General features: G+C 36.3%; 1 protein-coding gene across 15 annotated transcripts in view; it reads left to right on the top strand.

Annotated features, from left to right (window-relative positions):
* ROBO2 (roundabout guidance receptor 2) overlaps positions 1-18,868 on the top strand; it is a 1,682,217-nt gene that overhangs the window by 1,513,056 nt on the left and 150,293 nt on the right. For all 15 annotated transcript variants that reach the window (XM_032352363.1, XM_032352359.1, XM_032352354.1 and 12 more), the window contains one exon: positions 8,410-8,548. In XM_032352363.1, coding sequence (XP_032208254.1) covers positions 8,410-8,548 — 139 coding nt within the window. The remainder of the gene's footprint in view (positions 1-8,409; positions 8,549-18,868) is intronic.

The following is an 18,868-nucleotide window of genomic DNA, read 5'->3' as shown; positions in this document are numbered from 1 at the left end:
GATGCTTAACTGAATGAGCCACCCAGGTGCCTGGTCCCTTAAGTGATTTTTAAATGCTTATCAAAGTAATCCATGAAAAAAATATTTCATATGTTACACTTCTAAGAGACTGAAAATAAAATGCAGAAATGTCTAGCCCTACCCCTCCTTCCAATACACACACACATACACATGCACATAGGCCTCATCTTTGAGCATTTCTACAAGCCTGTGTTGTTTTTTTTCTTCTGAGATTTATTTCCATGTTACTAAATATGTCCTTATTCTGTAGTCTTATGCATTATTTTGACTTCCTATTTGTAAGATGATGGCTTGGCTCACATATATCCCCTTCCCCACCTTCTCACCTCCACTTTCCCGTCTATCTGTCCTTCCGTATATTGACTTTAGAAACATTGGTTGTATTAAGATTCAGAATTTGAGTTATGATAACCATGTAAATATCGACTGAACTCAGTGTTTGCTATGATGATGGCATTTCTCTTCTGGCATTTATTTGTTCTTGAGTTAGTAATAAACCTATTTTTTTCCCTTTTATGGGTGTTCATCTACATCTGTCATGAGTTCTTGAAATCTCTAACAGAAGGTTTAAAGTCCTCTAAATTCTACTTAGCTATTAAGTCCCCCTTTGTACAGCCTTCTTGGAGGCCTCAGACCTCCTGCCAATCTGACTGGGCTACTTCAGATCTCCTCCAGAAACTCATGCTGATGGATATTTATCTCCCTTTTTCTCTCATGCTGGATTCTGTTTCCTGCACTCTGCTTTTGTTTCTGTAAGTCCTGTATCAGAAGAGTGTTTCTCTCCTGCCTTCTATCTGACTACAGCTTAGAGCAAATTTCAGGGCAAAATGCATGTATTCTTTCTGAAACTTAATTGATACTTTGGCTGGTTATAAAATTCTAGTTTAAAAAAACATTGGTCAGAATATTAAAATCACCACTTCAAAATCATTCAGCTTCTGTTGCTGCTCTGAGAAGTCTACTGAGCTTCTGACTCCTATGTGATCAGTTTTCTCTCTTTCTTTTTTTCTCTTTCTGGTTCTAGTACTGTATCTTTATTCCAGTGTTCTGAAATGTTTTAATACTATGCCTTCACTTGGCACTTTTTTCATTTATTTGCTGATGAGCAATTGTAATTTAAAAACTATCTAAATAATTAAGGGAGTTATACTCTCACATCTTTTTTATTCAAATCATGTATTTGTTAATTTGATGTTAAACCTCCAGGTCTTTTTTTTTCTTTCATTCTTCCTTATTTATTATATTCTATTCTTGTTTCATGGATAGGTTAAATTCTTTTGCATCTTAGGATCTTACTAATCCTTTTTTCAAATATAATTTTCTTGTGATGCTTCCTGCTTTTATTTCTTCTGACTTACTCCCTACCCCCTTTCCTACATTACTGTATCTTTAACACTGGAGGCTTTCTTCAAATGGCCAGTGATCTATTGTTGTTCATTCATATTTAACTGCTGTTCACCAAAAAGACTATTGGAATCTCTGTGTCAGTTGATGGATTTCAGGGTAGGGTAATCAAATTGAGAAGTAGCCATTTCATTGGAGATGAATACAGAGGATGGAGCTGGTGATGTTGATTTCCAGTTATTAGAGGAAAGATTATAGGCAGTGGTGGCCTGAGTGTAGTTGAGATACTGGGAGACAAAGCTGTGTGAGAAGAGATCTTGGACCCAAACCTTAGGAAATGTCTAAGTTTTATGGATAACCTGTGGCCCTCATGTAAGAATTCCAAATATAAGGCATCATTAAAATTAAGATAATTATTGAGAGCAATATAGTTCTTTTAAATACCGTTTACTTGCAAACGTTAGAACAGCAAAATATTTCTTGTTCATTCTCTCATTTAACAAAATTCTACTGAGCACCTCGTATGTGCCAGGCCCTGTTTCAGTGTTTAGTAAAGTAATAAGATGAGTAGCCGTACGCCCTGCTCCTGGTGGAACTTTTGCATTACGTTATCAGCAGGAGCATGAAACTACGGTGAGAGAAGCATTTCCTCCTCCGAAAACATTTACCTATGTTTGTCTTTGCTTCACAGGATGATTTCTCTCAGACAAAGAAAATTCTTGGCAAGAAAAGAAATTAATGCACCCAGGATTTATTTAATCACATTCAGACAGACTGATCATTATCATCTGGTCTGTTTTGGAAGGGCACAGTGATTCACATTCAGTGGCTATCATAACCCCATCCCCTCATGCCTGCCCAATTAAATAAAAAGAAACATACTAAGGCTAGCCATCTGACTTCCCATTTTAATAGACACCATAAGGTGGTGAGTGCTTCTGAGTCAGCTGAAGTTAAAGATAAGGTTTACAAGCACTGGTCTGCTCTACTGTCCTTTTATTGCATAGCTGTGGTCGTATGGGATTTAAAGGACTCTACCTACATGATTACTGCTGCAACACCACTTTTGTAATGTCAAACAAAGTTTTCTTTAAACATTGTTAAGATGATCCCAGTAATAGCTGCCATGACACAGCCATTGCCAATTTTATCACCCGAGTCAAGGACTGCCGGCAGTTGAAAACGGAAATTTGTTCACTGGGGATTTAATTTCCTTCATTGTCCCATGTAAATAAGAAACTTCAGAGAGATTATGCAACTGCATTTCAGACTTACCCGTATTTTGTATGAAAGCGAACATTTTGTTTTCGGAACATTATTGACACGACCATAGTGAGACTTGGCATTTGATGTTATTACAACCCTATAGAGTTGGATTTTCCAGAATGCCAATTTGAGATTAAATTGACCTGACTACTTGAAAGCTGTACTTTACATGGTACCACACTGCCAAACAACACTAACGTCTCAAGAGAGATTAACCCTGTAAGCAAGTTATACAGGTGATTCAAATCCAGTTAATCTCACATTTAAAAAAAATATGTTAATTGCATTGGCAAAGACATTGCCTCCGATTACTCAATGGCTATATAATTAGGGATCAGGCCATTCAGAGGGACTCTGATCTAATTGATAAGCAGTCAGAAAACAGCCCTTGAGATTTCTCCCCCTGATTTTCAATATGTGATCAGACATAAGGTGGTAACGTGGAAAAATCAGTGACCTTATTTTACATGCCTCAAAATTAAGTTTGTTCATGATTTAGTAGTTCAAGATGTTTTCACCTATATTTAATTGTGCAAAACTTCCTTCATGGGCATTAATGAGTACTGAATATGATTAATTATCAACTTACTTTCTAATGCTTATAACTTTGCATTTATTTGCAGATGATTTTGACACAAAACAGCAAACCCCAAGACATTTCCTTGTAATTTTTTCAAATTGTGTCTGAAAGGGGCATGGCTTTATGTTTGGCTCATGATAACAGTGGTCACTGCAGTGGCAAAGCCTTCAAAAATATGCTTTCTACCTGGACAACTTCTTTGGTCTTTAATATTCATGTTTCTAGTTCTCATATGTTCTGGAAATAAAGTCTAGTTAAGGAAACTGGAAAATAATTCTTATAAAAAAACATATTTCCATTTAAATAAATGTAAGCAAACCTACAGTTTTTAACATACTGTTTTTTGTAGGCAGTTAAAATTGAGGTAGAAGGTGAATTTAGTATAATTAGCAGAAAACAATTGGAATAATGAATAATACAATTTAGAGATAATTACTATATTGGGTGCTGTGGAAATTCCCAGAATAATACTTTAAAAGTTGTGACCAGACTCTAATGTATTAGTAAATGTCTATGTCACTTTGTTGAAAGGTACAACTGAAGATACTCAAGTATGAAACCCAACTTGATGTGTCCTATATGTGCAAATGACTTTTATCTGGCTTATTCTTTGCATTGTCTTTTTTTTCCCCCCCTATCAATTGAATTACATTTTCCCTCATGAGCCAATGTTAGGCTTCCAAAAATTCTATACCACATACTCCCCTATGGTTATCTAGTTGCTAGGCAACTAGACTCTGCTTGAGGGCAGAAGGAAATAGTGAAAGTTCATTGCGAAGTTGGCCACCCCTGCTGAGTTCATCAGAACAGCAGCAGGGGATCCTGTATCTTACTTCTTCTTGAAATTATAAATTAGGTGCTTCCACGTGTCCCCATACAAAACAGTGGGGCTTAGAACACATAGGATAGCCAAAAAACCCTCAAGGATCCTGACAGTGTCCCAAGGATGAAGAAACAACTTTGCCTTTAATAACTCTGGTATTGTAACAAATCTAATGTAAAGTTTGCCCTTTGGATTAATTACATTCATATGTTGCAATTCTGTGACAAGTAGCATCTTAAAGGAAGCATACAAAAATTTGGCCTGAAAAATATCCATGTGTGTTTTAATGGAACTAGTCTCACGTACTGTTATAGAAATTAATTCGTAGTTAGTATCATGTCATGAAAATTTTCTGTGTTACATAGATGACAGAGAGAGAGGGATAACTTTATCATTCCAATGATCTACTAGTTTAGCAACATATGAATCTGCCACAATTTTTCTTAAAAGCACTCATTTTCCAATACTCCCAGTGTTGCTACAATGATCCTATGTAGTTCTTCTTTTTTTGTTTCAATTATCAATTATCAAAATTATTCTTTTCTCCAATATTCACATTTTCTTTCTTTTTCTTATTGATCATTAATGTTGCCATGTCCATCTTATTTCTGATTTTAGTAAGCATGTTTTTAGTATATTATTTTTTAAAAGTTTTGCATTTGATTTCTGATAAAATATCTTCCCCATGCTTAAGAAGTTTTGATTCCTTTTTATTCATTTTTTAAATCCAAGAGCTTTTCAATATCTACAGATGTAATCATATTTTTTTCTTTTTCCCTTCTAATATGTAAGCAGCCTCCTTTATCTTCTTTTTTTTTTTTTAGATTTATTTACTTGACAGAGACACAGTAAGAGAAGGAACACAAACAGGGGGAGTAGAATGAGAGAGGGAGAAGCAGGCTTCTTGCTGAGCAGGGAGCCCAATGTGGGACTTGGTCCTAGGACCCTGGGATCATGACCTGAGCCAAAGGCAGGAGCTTAACGACTAAGCCACCCAGGTGCCCCAGAAACCTGACCACAGTGGCATAAGGATAAGGTGTTCATTTTTCTCCTATCTACCTTTTTTTGTGTGTGTGATGAAAGGATCCACGTACACACACACACACACACACACACACACACACCCCATAACCATACTCCACCTGCCAATCTGTTCCAATTTGCTAAATAGAAATGAGAATCTTTCTGGACTTTTCTTCTTCAACCTTCACATCTGACTGATCACTTAGTTCTGTTATCTCTTCATTCCGTCCCCTTTTCCATATCCATAGAACCACTCTATCAGTCAAAAGCTGAAATAAGGGATGCATGGGTGGCTCAGTTGGTTAAGCAGCTGCCTTCGGCTCAGGTCATGATCCCAGCGTCCTGGGATCGAGTCCCACATCGGGCTCCTGCTCCACAGGGAGCCTGCTTCTCCCTCTGACTCTGCCTTCCACTCTGTCTGCCTGTGCTCACTCTCGCTCGCTCTCTCTCTGACAAATAAATAAAAATAAAATCTTTTAAAAAAAAAAAAGCTGAAATAATTTCTTACAAAAACCATTTGACCTAATTCACTACTTCATGTTTCTCTTCCAGTTCTTCCACAGACCTGCTGACACAGTCTTTTCTGCATGTTATTAAAAACGTTGCTTCTTTATTTAAAACCCTTCAGCAGCTCTCTTGCACTCCCAGGGCAGAACTCATATTCCTTGACATGGCCTATAAGACCCTTCATGGTCTCGCCATTCCCTAACTAGCTTCGTCTGTCTAACTAGCTTCATCTCCCTGATGAAACCAAGCTCTTCACCAGCAACCAAGCTCAAAGTCTGCCATAGGAAAAGCTGTGTTAACATGTGCTAAATGAAAGAGCAGATAAGGAAAATGACTTCTCTACATATACTAGGTTGCAGCCCAACACACCCATTAGAGTCAGAGTGGGCAGGAAGAGTCTACTGACAGATGATTTCTCAATCTCAAGCCATATTAACAGTGGCTTAGCTCTCTTTTAACCTTGGTCATTGAAGCTTTTAGATGAATTGGATGAACGTTCCTAAGTGATGGGAAAGGAAAAGTTAATCCTGCTTTCTGTGCTCATGATTCACTTGTGCTGTTAGCATTCCAAGCATTCACACAAGGATACTGTACTTACCCTGTTGCCCATTTGCCACCGCAAACAACGGCTCAATATCAACCGGCCACTGCTAAAATAGTTTTTTGGAGCATAGAGTGTCCAGGGTTCAAAAGGATCATGCTAAATCGGGGCACCTGAGTGACTCAGTCAGTTGAGGAACCGACTCTTGATTTGGTCTCAGGTCGTGATCTTGGGATTGTGGAATGGAGCCCCGAGACAGTCTCCATGCTCAGTGCAGAGTCTGCTTGTCCCTTTCCCTCTGCTCCTCCCCAACTCATGCTCTCCTCTCTTTCTTTCAAATAAACAAATAAAGTCTTTTAAAAAAAAAAAGGATGATAGTAAATCACTCCATCCAACATGCAGATTTATTCTGCTGTCTTTGAGGGAGGGGGCTCTAGCTGCTAATTGATTCTGACTACCTAAAGTCTTTAGGAGCAAACTTTTTTTTCCTTCCAAGTTTTTATGGGTTATTTCTAAATTCTTTGTTTAAAAAAGCACTCCATGGGGGCACCTGTGTGGCTCAGTGGGTTAAAGCCTCTGCCTTCAGCTCAGGTCATGATCCCGGGGTTCTGGGATCAAGCCCCGCATCTGGCTCTCTGCTCCGTGGGGAGCCTGCTTCCCTCTCTCTCTCTCTCTCGCTCTCTGCCTTTCTGCCTACTTGTGATCTTTGTCAAATAAATAAATAAAATCTTTAAAAAAAAAAAGCACTCCATGAAAAGTTCTGTTTGCCTGTTTCACAGCTTGGGATTTTGAGGTCTCAAAGTGCAAATACGTAAGCATATGCAGGCTGCTCTTTTAGAGAAAATTTTGATCCATACTGTCAGCTTCACTGGGGAGAGATGGAGTTGTCTTCCTTCTGAATGCCAATGATAGTTGACTTTACTGCAATACTATATGTCTCCTGCAACTTACGCATTTATTTTATAAATACAGATTTTTATTTAGACAATAAAATTATATACTTCCTTCCTATACTCTCAATATATGCTATTTGAAGAGATTTATTTTCTTTAAAGTTTCCTTGCTAAATATGTTTTCGTTTTGTTGCCATTTGTTTGACGTTTTTAAATTGGGTTTGAAACTAGAGTCTTAAGTGACTAAATATGGCCATATGGCCAGATAAACTGTGTCAATTCCCAATGGATTTCATCTTTCTTTTCCCTGACTTCTCTTTCTACTTCAGTAAGTAGCACTATTGGACTCCCTATGATTTGGAGACATGTGCTAATAAATACTTAAATGGTAATGTTTCCTGTATCAGACCATTGTCAGAAAGGGAAGAAACTAGATAAGAACTTACAGTGCTTAGAAATCCATAAAGCGACCGTGTTTTATATTTCTGTTAGGTGGTAATATTTTTATGGACAGGGATTGATTGTTTTCCTAGCCTGATGTAGAGGGGAACTGAAATGCAGAGTAAGGAGGATAGGTGCAAAGTAACAACAAAAAAAATAAAGGGGAGGAGAATGAAAACAGACTGCTAGAAAAAGAAACATAAAAGTTAGGTAAAGAAAAAATCTGGAACACTTAGAAGATAATTGGAAGTGGTCCCAGAAAACTATATATGATGATAAATAGTTTAAAATAATTATTAATATCAGTGTTTTTGACTTGAGAAAAAGTCTGATTGACAGCTTATTTATTTAAGAAAAAAATCAGGGAGAGAGATTTTTTATACATGAAGTGAAAACATTCATGGATATTTGGGGTCCTTGTGAAATGATAGCCTATCTGGGAAAATTTAGATAACACTGATATGTGAGAGCACAATGTTTTTGTTTGTCTTCTCTAACATTCTTCTTTTTTTTTTTTTAAGTCTTTATTTTAACTCTGGTTAACGCTAGCATTCTTGATGGAGAATTAAGATTAGTTTCCTTTTCGATATTTTCCATTGGTTTCAACTCTTAACTTTCTCATTCAGCCATTGTGATAGATCCAAGTGATCATTTTTTATCTCTTTCCTTCTTTCTGTGGAATTCAGTGTTCAGACTTTTTATGACAGGATTTACATGATTTGGCTCAGGAATTCATTGAAAAATCAATTTAATATTTTCCAAAAGACTGTATGGTGTTCCATATAAACCAGAGCTACCTCTGTATTCCAAAATATTTTATTTTATTCAATTACATTGGATTCATAAGGTCTAATCAAGACACATTCGAGATTCAGAGTTCTGTTTTTTCTATAATGTACTTAAAACAGGCACAACATTCATTTTGTTTTACCATTGTTGCTTTTTTTTTCCTTCTTCTTTCCTTCCTAAGAACGACCCACATTTCTCAGGAGGCCAATTAACCAGGTGGTGCTGGAGGAAGAAGCTGTAGAATTCCGTTGTCAGGTCCAGGGAGATCCTCAACCAACTGTGCGATGGAAAAAGGATGATGCCGACTTGCCAAGAGGAAGGTAAGGACATCATACGCATGGAAAATTGTTACATGACCACCGAACAATTAGGAAGAAAAAGACATCCCAATCGTACCACCGAACACTCTTATAGCCCAGTGTATTATTTCCACACATATGGTTTTTACATATGTGAGCCACGTAGCTGCTGTTTAATAATATGTCAAAGTCCTCCAGGCTTTTACTGTCACTCCTTCATCGAATTTTCACATAAATGCCCGATCCGCCACTCCATCTACTGTCCCCAACTATCAGTGATGCTGAAGTGGCCCTTTCCAGGTCTGCCATTCTGCTCCTGGTGAACTCTTGATTACCTAGCCTAATTGCCTCCAATGACTGCTCTGCTACTGTGATACCTCTCTGTCTGCTGGCTACTGCCTGCCTTCCTTGGTTGTCCAGAGCCTCACTAAGCAAAGGCTGCTGCGTGTAGCTTCTGGAGTGAAGCAGAAGTTTCGTGTGCAACACAATAGTGAAAAGGCAGTGAATACTTGACATCACTATCCACACAGGGAATTGGTCAATTAGGGACTGCCTGCCTCTTTCTCGGTCTCCATCTCTTCATGGAGATCTTTTCTTCCATCTGTTTTCTATGCTTCCTATTACCCAACCCCAAACCCAGCCATTCAACTCTCTAGGGGAAGTCCAAAACTGCTTGTCATCCTTTTATAAAAATATTTAACTTTTTGGTTATCTAAAATCTTTCTAAGACCTTGCCCTTTATGACCAAATGAGTCATTCAAGTGTTTTCAAGTGTTTTTTCTAATGAGCAAGTCTACCTTTATTTTTTTTAAGATTTTATTTATTTATTTAATACACACATATACACACACACACACACACAAACACACACACACAGAGCATGAGCAGGGGGAGGGGCAGAAACAGGCTCCCCGCTGAGCAGGGAGCCCTACGTGGGGCTCTCTACCCCAGGACCCTGGGATTTAAGATTTGCTTTGTCTTCCCCCTAGATTTACCTTCTGAAACCATAGCCATCATTCCTACTACAATCGTCATCTGCATAAAATTTCACATCCTGTGTTTTTTGTGATTTTTTTTCTAAAAAAAAACTATGGCCTCCCTAGTTTCATTCAACTGACTGAAATTAAACATGCTTTCACAGACATCAGGTACCTTTTTTCTGCTCTCACCAGCAACTGCTATGGGTACTTAACTGAATGTATCCCTTCATTCAAAAAACCTTGGTTTATTTATCACTAAGCCTCTGATACTATATTTTCTAAAATTGTATCATCAAAAACACTGGTCTGAAATGGACCAAACATTAGAAAGTGAGAGGTTCTTTGCTATAGGAATAAAACAAGTGAAACTTTTAATTTGGTTAGTTTTTCAGATTAAATAATGGGGAAAGTCATCTTTCTGCTTCCTTTGTCACTTTGCTGTTAGACACCTTGTTTTGAAGGAGTGTTGTTGTGGGAATTCGTGAATGTGAGATTCCTCAAGTCTTCTCAGTGGAGAAACAGGTTAAAAAGCATGAAGAGTTTATGGAGTGGCATTATTAGCATCTATCCTCTATGTATTGTCAATAATTATCCTCAAGTTTGAGAGCACTTAATGTATAATTTTAAAATATTGATATGAATTTGAGAGATGAATTATATAGTAAAATTTGGCATAGTATAGATGCAGTTTAATTTCAAATTACTGGGAGTAAAAAGCCTTGTCAATTTTTAAAAAGATTTTATTTAATTATTTGAGAGACACAGAGAGAGAGCAGGATCAGGGGGAGCGGCAGAGAGAGCGGTAGAAGCAGACTCCCTGCTGAGCAGGGAGCCAGGTGCTGGCTCCATCCCAGGACCCGGGGATCATAACCTGAGCAGAAGGCAGATGCTTAGCCTACTGAGTCCCCCAGGCACCCCAGCTTTGTCCATTTATTTAAAAACAATCAACCTTAATTTGGAATATTTTTGGCTTTGCAGAAAAATTACAAAGATAGTACAGAGAATTCCTATATACCTAATACTCAGTTTCCCCTCTTGTTAACATCTTACATTATGATGAAACATTTGCCATTCTTAATGAACAAACACTAATGCGTAATGATTTAAGTTTATACATTCTTTTGATTTCACCAGGTTTTCCATTAATGGCTTCCTTCTGCTCCAGGATCCAATCTAGGGTATTTAGTTGGGATTTTATAGAATATTGCATTTACTTTTCATGTTTCCTTAGTCTAGTATGACAGGTCCTCAATCTTTCATTGTTTTTATGACCTTGACAGTCTTACGGGGTACTGGCCAGGTAGCCTACAGAACATTCCCCAAACTTGAATTTGTTTCGTATTTTCTCACAATTAGATTGGATTTGTGGAATTTTAGGGAAGAAAGCCACAGATATTGCCCTTTTGTCACATCATATCAGGGGTTACATGATATCCATAGAACATCCCTCATGATTCTTCCATTTTTAATCATTAAACAAGATCCAGTACACAAATGTTTCAGACATGGGAAGTTGAACAAGTGTGTTGCATTTTAATGGGTCTATGTCTTTGAATTAAGGTAAAATAAAACTTAATCAAGCCCAGTTTGATTTGTTCCCAGATTTCTTTAGGCATCAGACTTATATTCTCCGATCTTATGAAGTTCATTTGCTTCGGATTGCAAATGAGAAAAACAAAAGAACAGTATGAATATTACATGTTTAGAACAGATGATAGAAAGGACTCTTAAGACAAGGTTGAAATTTTGAGAAATCTTACCTCCATTAACTTTCCTTAAAACATTGTCATAGGTTTCTGGCCTCTTTATTTTTCTATTACTGGCATGATATTACGAATGCGCTTTGTGTGACCAGCTAAATGTTTTTAAAGTATTAAGCAAATGGAAATGCTGCATAAGCTTTAAATTTTCCGTTAGAAAGGCTTAAAGTGAGGATCAGTGCAGTATAGAAATTGAGGTCAATATTTTTGTCACGATAGAAGCCATGTCCTCTTTCTTGAATTTTCAATCTTTAAATGGTATTTCAAAGAAGCTTATTCATTCCTAGATTTGTATTCATTAGCATAAGCTTCACTTATGCATAATGAGGGGGAAATAGACCTCTTTACTTGGTGAGGAATAACAGTAATGACTTTTAACCAACCGTAGCCTAAATCAACAACATTGATTCTATTACATTATTTAAGTCTCCGACTAGGGAGATGGCCATTGTTCTTGTGTAGGCAATTGTGTGAAGTGGTGTGGAGGATGACATTTCCTTGGCTTAACATTTAATGCAATTTGAATAAGGTTTGTGTAGTGGTTCATGCTTAACACATTTATAGTAAAGCTTTGTAGGGCAGCTGCATAGCCTGTAATTACTATGTAAGTAATATGTGACTATTTTTCTTTTGGAGACAAGAAAAGCTTTTCAGTTCAAGTTTAAATTTATGAGATGCTGCGATAGCTATTTAAATCTTCGACACAGAAGAAGATATCTGTGCCAAACTTTCAGTAACCAGAGATGAATTAAGCGCATATTTTTTTATCTTTACTGTGAAAATATTTTTTTTAGTAGTACTCATATAGCTCCTTCTTTGATTTAGCCTTTAAACTCCTGACCTTTCTCAGTAACTATCTTTAATAAAATTAAAATGTACCCTTGGCGAGTTGTATTAAAGACATTTTTTTGATTAGATGAGTGTTTTGGTGAGGTGGGAAAAGTAGCAGTTCCTAAGGCCAGCAATAACCCTAATGCCCAACCAGGGAAAAGTTGTCTATTTGGCTATTTTCCATATAACAAAGAAACAAAATGGGAAGGAGCGTTTACCTTATTACATGCTCCTGTCAAAATGTTAATTGTTTGCTGAAACTTCTGAAGATGCTACTGTTTCACAACTGGAAGTTTTAGGGAGAAAAAAGAAGTCATTGCTTTGATCTGTGACTATGTCAAGTATCAGTATCTTTTTCAGAGGGGCTCCTTATACGTGTGCTCAAATAAGTGAAAATCAACTCATCTATTATGGACGAGAATTTTACATACCAATATGAAAATGAAATAGGTAGAGGGAATAAGATGGGGAGGTTTAAGGGGAAAGAGGGAAAGATTTTATTATTTATAATGATTATTGTTTTAAAAACAGGGTTTTGTTTTGTTTTGTTTAAGTGTAATTTAAGTGGTAGAATGTACCCTTTTCAGAATCACCTTCATTTATTAAGTGCCTACTATATTTAAATGCTCACTGACAGTCTGTTTAAAAAAAGTCATTTTCATCAAGATAAATATACTGTTCTTGGTTGTTTGTTTTTTGTTAACCAGATTGGGTGATGTGGGAAAGTATTTACATACACAATACATTAAAGAAAGTCAGGACTAAAGTAATCCTAGTCTCTTCTTTGGGTACCACATTTTTTTTCTCAGGCAAACCTAGAGCTTTTTGCTAATTAATACTCTTTTGATGACTCGTGCCTTCCTCACATCTTTCCACAAAGTGTTTCATATGATATAAGTTGCTAGTATTTATAATACTAAGACAATGTTTCATCTTAGGCTATGTTTCATCTTACTACAGGGATAGTGCATATTTGTTATATCAAAATAAAAATACATACATATATATAATATACATATATATCCTGAAGCTATATGAAAAATACCATGTATTAATATGAAAGAAACAATATAATCAATTTACAATGAAACAAATAAAAATTAAATTGAAATACACCAACAGTATTGAATAGTATTCTGAACAGTATAATTGAACAGTATTCTGTTCAATTGAATAGTAGTGAGGAGAATAAAAATATCCCTTCTCAGAAATTAGTTAAGGAGTAGTGCAATGAATCTAATTGCAATTTCTTATCTGGGCCTGTCAGTACAGATTGTATTTCAGTTAATTATTGGCAGTCTTTTAAAGAATTGCAAATAGGAGATTTAACGTACTTCATCATTCATATAATTTTGTTGTATCACCGTATAGCTAGCGCCATGATTTTTTCTATTTATTTTTATTTATTTTCTAAACCAATTCTAAAGTGACACTAACTTTCTTAATAAAGATCTAGAGTACAGAAAGGAATGTTCATAATAGCTTGTCAGAGCAAAAAGGAAATAAAATATGCCATTTACATTCTTATGTATGCCTGCAAATTTTAAATGCAGTTGATGGCTTGCACATAGTGGATATAATTCATGAATATTTCATAAAAATAGAAAAGGGACTTGAGACTAAGAATTGCAAGATATATGGTGCAAAATTCTATCAATTTTCTTGAAGCCACTGACAAATTCCTTTTTCTAAAGTGCGAGTCTATTTTAAGAGAGATTTTTTAGAGTTCTTAGTTCCGTGAAATGTGAGATTCACATAAATACATGAATCCTTAAGAAAAGAAACTGAATAGAATCACTTATAATTCCTTTTTTTTTTTTTGTAACATTTTTACACTAAGTGGCTCTTTTCACTTAGCCCTGGAAAATGTTCTTATATTAATTGTTTTGAAGCTCCATTGTTTAGAGCATGTGCTTCTGAGATGGAGAGATGCTGAACAGGTGCTCAGCCTCGCTGCTGAGGAGATGGGCCTTCTTCACATACAGTGTGTGCTTCAAGGACATGTGGTAATTTGGGCTCCTGATAAATAACCACGCTGATTAGGTAGGCTGGTCAAGATTGGTCAATTAATTTTTTTAAAAAAGAAGGAGAAGAACTGAGAGCTGGAGAAAAGCAATGTATATAACACATGATACATGACATCTGAATAGTGGATTTGTTCCTAAGGTTTAGAAATATTAAAAAAAAAGTATAAACGAATATTCTATGATTTTTCAGCTATCCAGATGCCTTAGCCGTTCTGTCTAGAGAAAAAATTAGAACTACATGTACAATTAGGTCTTTTAAAGGGAGGTCTTTTAAAATAGCTACCAATAGCAAGAAGAATGTTGAGGCCATTACCAGAGATGTTAGACTTTAGGCTTGTTCTGACACTGTTCAGTCATTTATCTGTTTAGTTATACTCCCATGTTCTGTAAATGGTGTTTGACATATTTCTCTACCACTAACTAGGAGTGTGACCTTGAAGAAGGTATTTAAACACTGTGTTTTACATCCTGAAGAAGTGGACCAGCAATGCAGTGGGACTAATGACTAACCTACCCTTTGATTCGTTCGTACAGAGTGAATAATTATGTGATCCATTCTAACTCAAAGGGTTATTAAAATGATAACTATTCAAAGCACTGTAAATACTGTACCACGGATACACGTAACAAGTGCTCCAGTTTTATAAATCCAGCTGATTGCTGGCATTTCTTACTTATATAAAAACTATAAGGGAAATATAGTGAAGGTGAAAAATATTGAGTATTCAATTTCTAGGACACTCTTTCTTTGGCCAACTTTTATAGAAACACATAAAATCCCTTTGATTCAATAAATGTCACTTTTGTTTTCAAAATCATATGGATTTATTTATATATTTGGCTAGCCAGTTTTCCTAGCCCGAGAGTTACCTCCAATTTTTCTACCTCTGGAAGATTGTGCACGGCCCAGATATTTCATCATCGCCTCAGTTCAAAAAGATATCTTGGTTAGGACTTTCAAATTTCACACATTATACTCTATCATTTGTCAGCTCATAATAGGAAAACCATCGCTTTTGTAGGAAGACTATTGAAACAATAAAAGCAAGTAGTTTTGAAGAACATGCTATTTATCACACACTTCTGCATGTTAATTATGTTATTTTCAATAGTGTTCTAGAAAAATACAACTCCCCATTTGAGGGATATGGAGGTAGAAGCTTAAATAATTTTCTTCCAAAGTCACACTTAATACATATTATGGCCAGGACTTGATTTAGAATATGTCCAGCATAAAATATGTATTTTTAAAAAGATTTTATTTATTTGACACAGGGAGAGAGATCTCAAATAAGTAGAGAGGCAGGCAGAGAGAGAGGAGGAAGCAGGCTCCTTGCTGAGCAGAGACCCAAATGTGGGACTCGAACCCAGGACAATGAGATCATGACCTGAGCTGAAGGCAGAGGCTTAAGCCTCTGCCACTGAGCCATCCAGATGCCCCTAAAATATGTATTTTAAACTAATGGGCTTCATAATTATGTGATTATTAATTGTTTATGTACTTGAGCCACTCGTAAATTTTATATTTAGATAAAATTTTAGATAATCAGAAACACTCTATTATGAATAACTTTATGGGATTAATATAGCATTAATGTTAAGGGTAATTTTTAGACCAATTTCATAAGCCACACATAAATTCTCTTAGTGTTTTGAAAAAGTTAAATTTGGACCAGGTCAAAGTTACTTTGTTGGAAGTTGAAGATATAGATTTTGTTTACAAACAGGATTAATTAGCAACTTTCAGAGGGATGCCAAAATGGTCCTTTTTCTGTGTTTTCATCAAATAGGTGCTAATAGTTGCTGTTAACACAAAACTAATTGCCGCTTAGGTTGAGGAGTGCAAGTTGCCCCATCCTGTGACCACACTGGCCCATCTGTTGAGAATCTCCGCTCGGGAACAATGCAGGAACTGGCATCCAATTTGGGTTCTGGCCAGTGGTCAACTAACAAGCTGGGACACACTTGGAATATGAAATGCCTTGAAGTCAAAGATGTCCGTTAACTGGCAGCTCTTGTGCTGTGTCGAGGCAGAGCCAAGACCAGGTGCCAGTCTGCAGAGCAAAAGAGTCTGCCTGAGTGCCACCTGTCATTGGCACATGGGTGTTGTCCAACACGGGAGCTGCAGCAGGTTTGTTCCATCCATCAAAGTGAAGCACATTCAAGAATTCACTAGACAGGCATCAGGGCTCCAGCAATGTTTTTCCATAGCCCAAATTATAGGACAAGTCAAAGACTTACCAAGACATAGTCACTGTATCAAGCCACGGGTGGGTATATTGGATATTCACTGTTGGAGACACAGTTTCTAGTCCCTAGATTCTTACCTTAACTGTAAACAAAATATAAAAAGGAGAAAGTTCTTTAACTGACCATATTAACACAAATTCTTGCCTTCACATGACAGTTTGTGTTTAGAATCCCTTCGATGATTTCGAATCCCTTGGGGGTTTTTCTTAAGATACATTTTTTTTTTTAAGATTTTATTTATTTATTTATTTGACAGGCAGAGAGGCAGGCAGAGAGAGAGAGAGAGAGAGAGGGTCATCAGTTGTCATTGCAATGGGGGCCTACAAGGTGAAGTTGAATTTAGGAAATTAGCAATCTTATCCCAGCTCTGCCAAAATGCATCACGCTGTTTTAAGTAATTTACATAATATCTTGAGTATCAGAGTCCATATCTGCAAAATGTGTAAGTTGGATAGGATGGTTTCTACGCCTTTAAATTCTGAAGTGGTTTGATTCTGTGAATGGCAATAACTCAGAGCATTTTAACAAGTATGATAACACATTTTTATAGGAGGAAAAAAACCCAGAAATTTAAAATGGATGGGCCTAAAGAGGAAAATAAAAGTATCCATCTGCCCATATATTGCTGACAACTACTTTTTATATTTTGCACATATCCTGTCATATATATATGTATATATATAGGCATATTATATATATAAATATTCATATATGTTATATAAATATTTATATATTATATATATATTTTTTATATGTAAATATATATAGAGAGACATATTTTTTCATTCAAAATTGCCTTTGATCCTAAGTACCTTTGATCCTAAAAACCTATTTAGGTTTTTGTAGGAAAATTCTAGTATCAATTCAAAAGACTTGTTTTTTATTGCATTTTCCTTTTCTATAAATATAATATTAATACATTATATTCACATTGTGCTTACTCTATACAAGACCTATGCTAGGCATTTTACATTAATATATTTATTCTTACAGCAGCCTTATGATATAAATGCTATTGCTGGGGCGCCTGGGTGGCTCAGTCGGTTAAGCGCCTGCCTTCAGATCAGGTCATGATCACCGGGTCCTGGGATCGAGCCCCACGTTGGGCTCCCTGGTCAGCAGGGGAGCCTGCTTCTCCTCTCCCTCTGTCTGCTGCTTTGCCTACTTATGGTCTCTCTCCATCTCTCTAATAAATAAATAAAATCTTTTTTTAAAAAATGCTATTGTTATTCCCATATTACAAGTTGAAAAATGGGACACAAAGAGGATAACATGACAAAGTCAGTCATCTAGTAAGGGATCTAGGATGTCTGGCTCCAAAGCCCACACTCTTGACCACTAACTAGAAGTGCTGGGTGGAAACAATCTTTTTCCATTCTCCATTTAGGATTAAATATTAGGAAAAGGCAGCTTAAGAAACGTTTGCCTATCAGGTGGTCACAAAATATATCGGTGTAATGAAGCACATCTACATGATTTTATAACCTTTATCATAATGGCACTTATCAGTAATATATATCATATCAAATAAGTATGCATGATTTTAAAAATTATCTTTACTTCCCACTGCCTACTGAAACACAGTTTAAAATAATTCTGTCTTTATTATCACAGAATATTTTAGCTCAATATATTCTTGTGTTTCACTTTTGATTTTCTTTCTTTATTTTAGTGAAAGAGAGAGAGTGTGTGTATGTGAGTGCAAGCACAAGCAAGGGAAGGGACAGAAGGGGGAGCGAGAGGGACAAGCAGACCCCACACTGAGGGGGAAGCCCAGTGTGGGGCAAGACGCTGAGACCCTAAGACCCCAACACCACAGCTGCTAGACCATGACTGATCAGAAACTGAGAGTCAGATGCCCATCCAATGGGGAACCCAGGCACCTCTATTCTTGTGCTCTTCTTAACACTGTATCTGAAAATAAAAATGAAGTCCCTGAGAACACAAAAGAAGCTAAAGAGTTACTTGCTGTGAGAATTAAACCATTTAAGTATATAAATCTAGAACTATGGACTTTCCTAGAGCATGTAGTTTAATTCATCTTTTCATCTGCACTGCCTAATGGTACTCAAACAGTGGTTGAATTTACCAAAAGAGCATTATTCTATATTTTCCTGATAGTATTTGATTGTCAGCCATTCTATGGACAGTTGTGAATTGGTTGACAGGACTGAGATCTAGACTTTATATTTCCTAAAGTGTGGGGCTATTATCATCACCATTATTATTGTCATAATTATTATTATTTCTTATAATGGTCCTTTGGGAAAAGTTGCTGCTTAATCCAGTTATTCAAAACAATTGGTATGAATTGAAAGGGAAAGGAAAAAAAAAACCCACAAAGAATAACTTGAGACCTAGTATTAAAATAGCATGATGGATGAGAGTTATATTTTTATTAGTATGTAAAGGAGATACAGTTGTCAAGGAAAAGAGACAAAACTCAACTACTTTCAAAGCTTTGTAAGAGTAGACCCAACTCCACAGAGTAGA

This window comes from Mustela erminea, chromosome 1 (genome assembly GCF_009829155.1).
Source record: "Mustela erminea isolate mMusErm1 chromosome 1, mMusErm1.Pri, whole genome shotgun sequence".
In the NCBI taxonomy this organism is placed as follows: Eukaryota; Metazoa; Chordata; class Mammalia; order Carnivora; family Mustelidae; genus Mustela; species Mustela erminea.
Note: the sequence above shows the minus strand (reverse complement) of the source record. Positions and strands in the feature narration are given on the sequence as shown.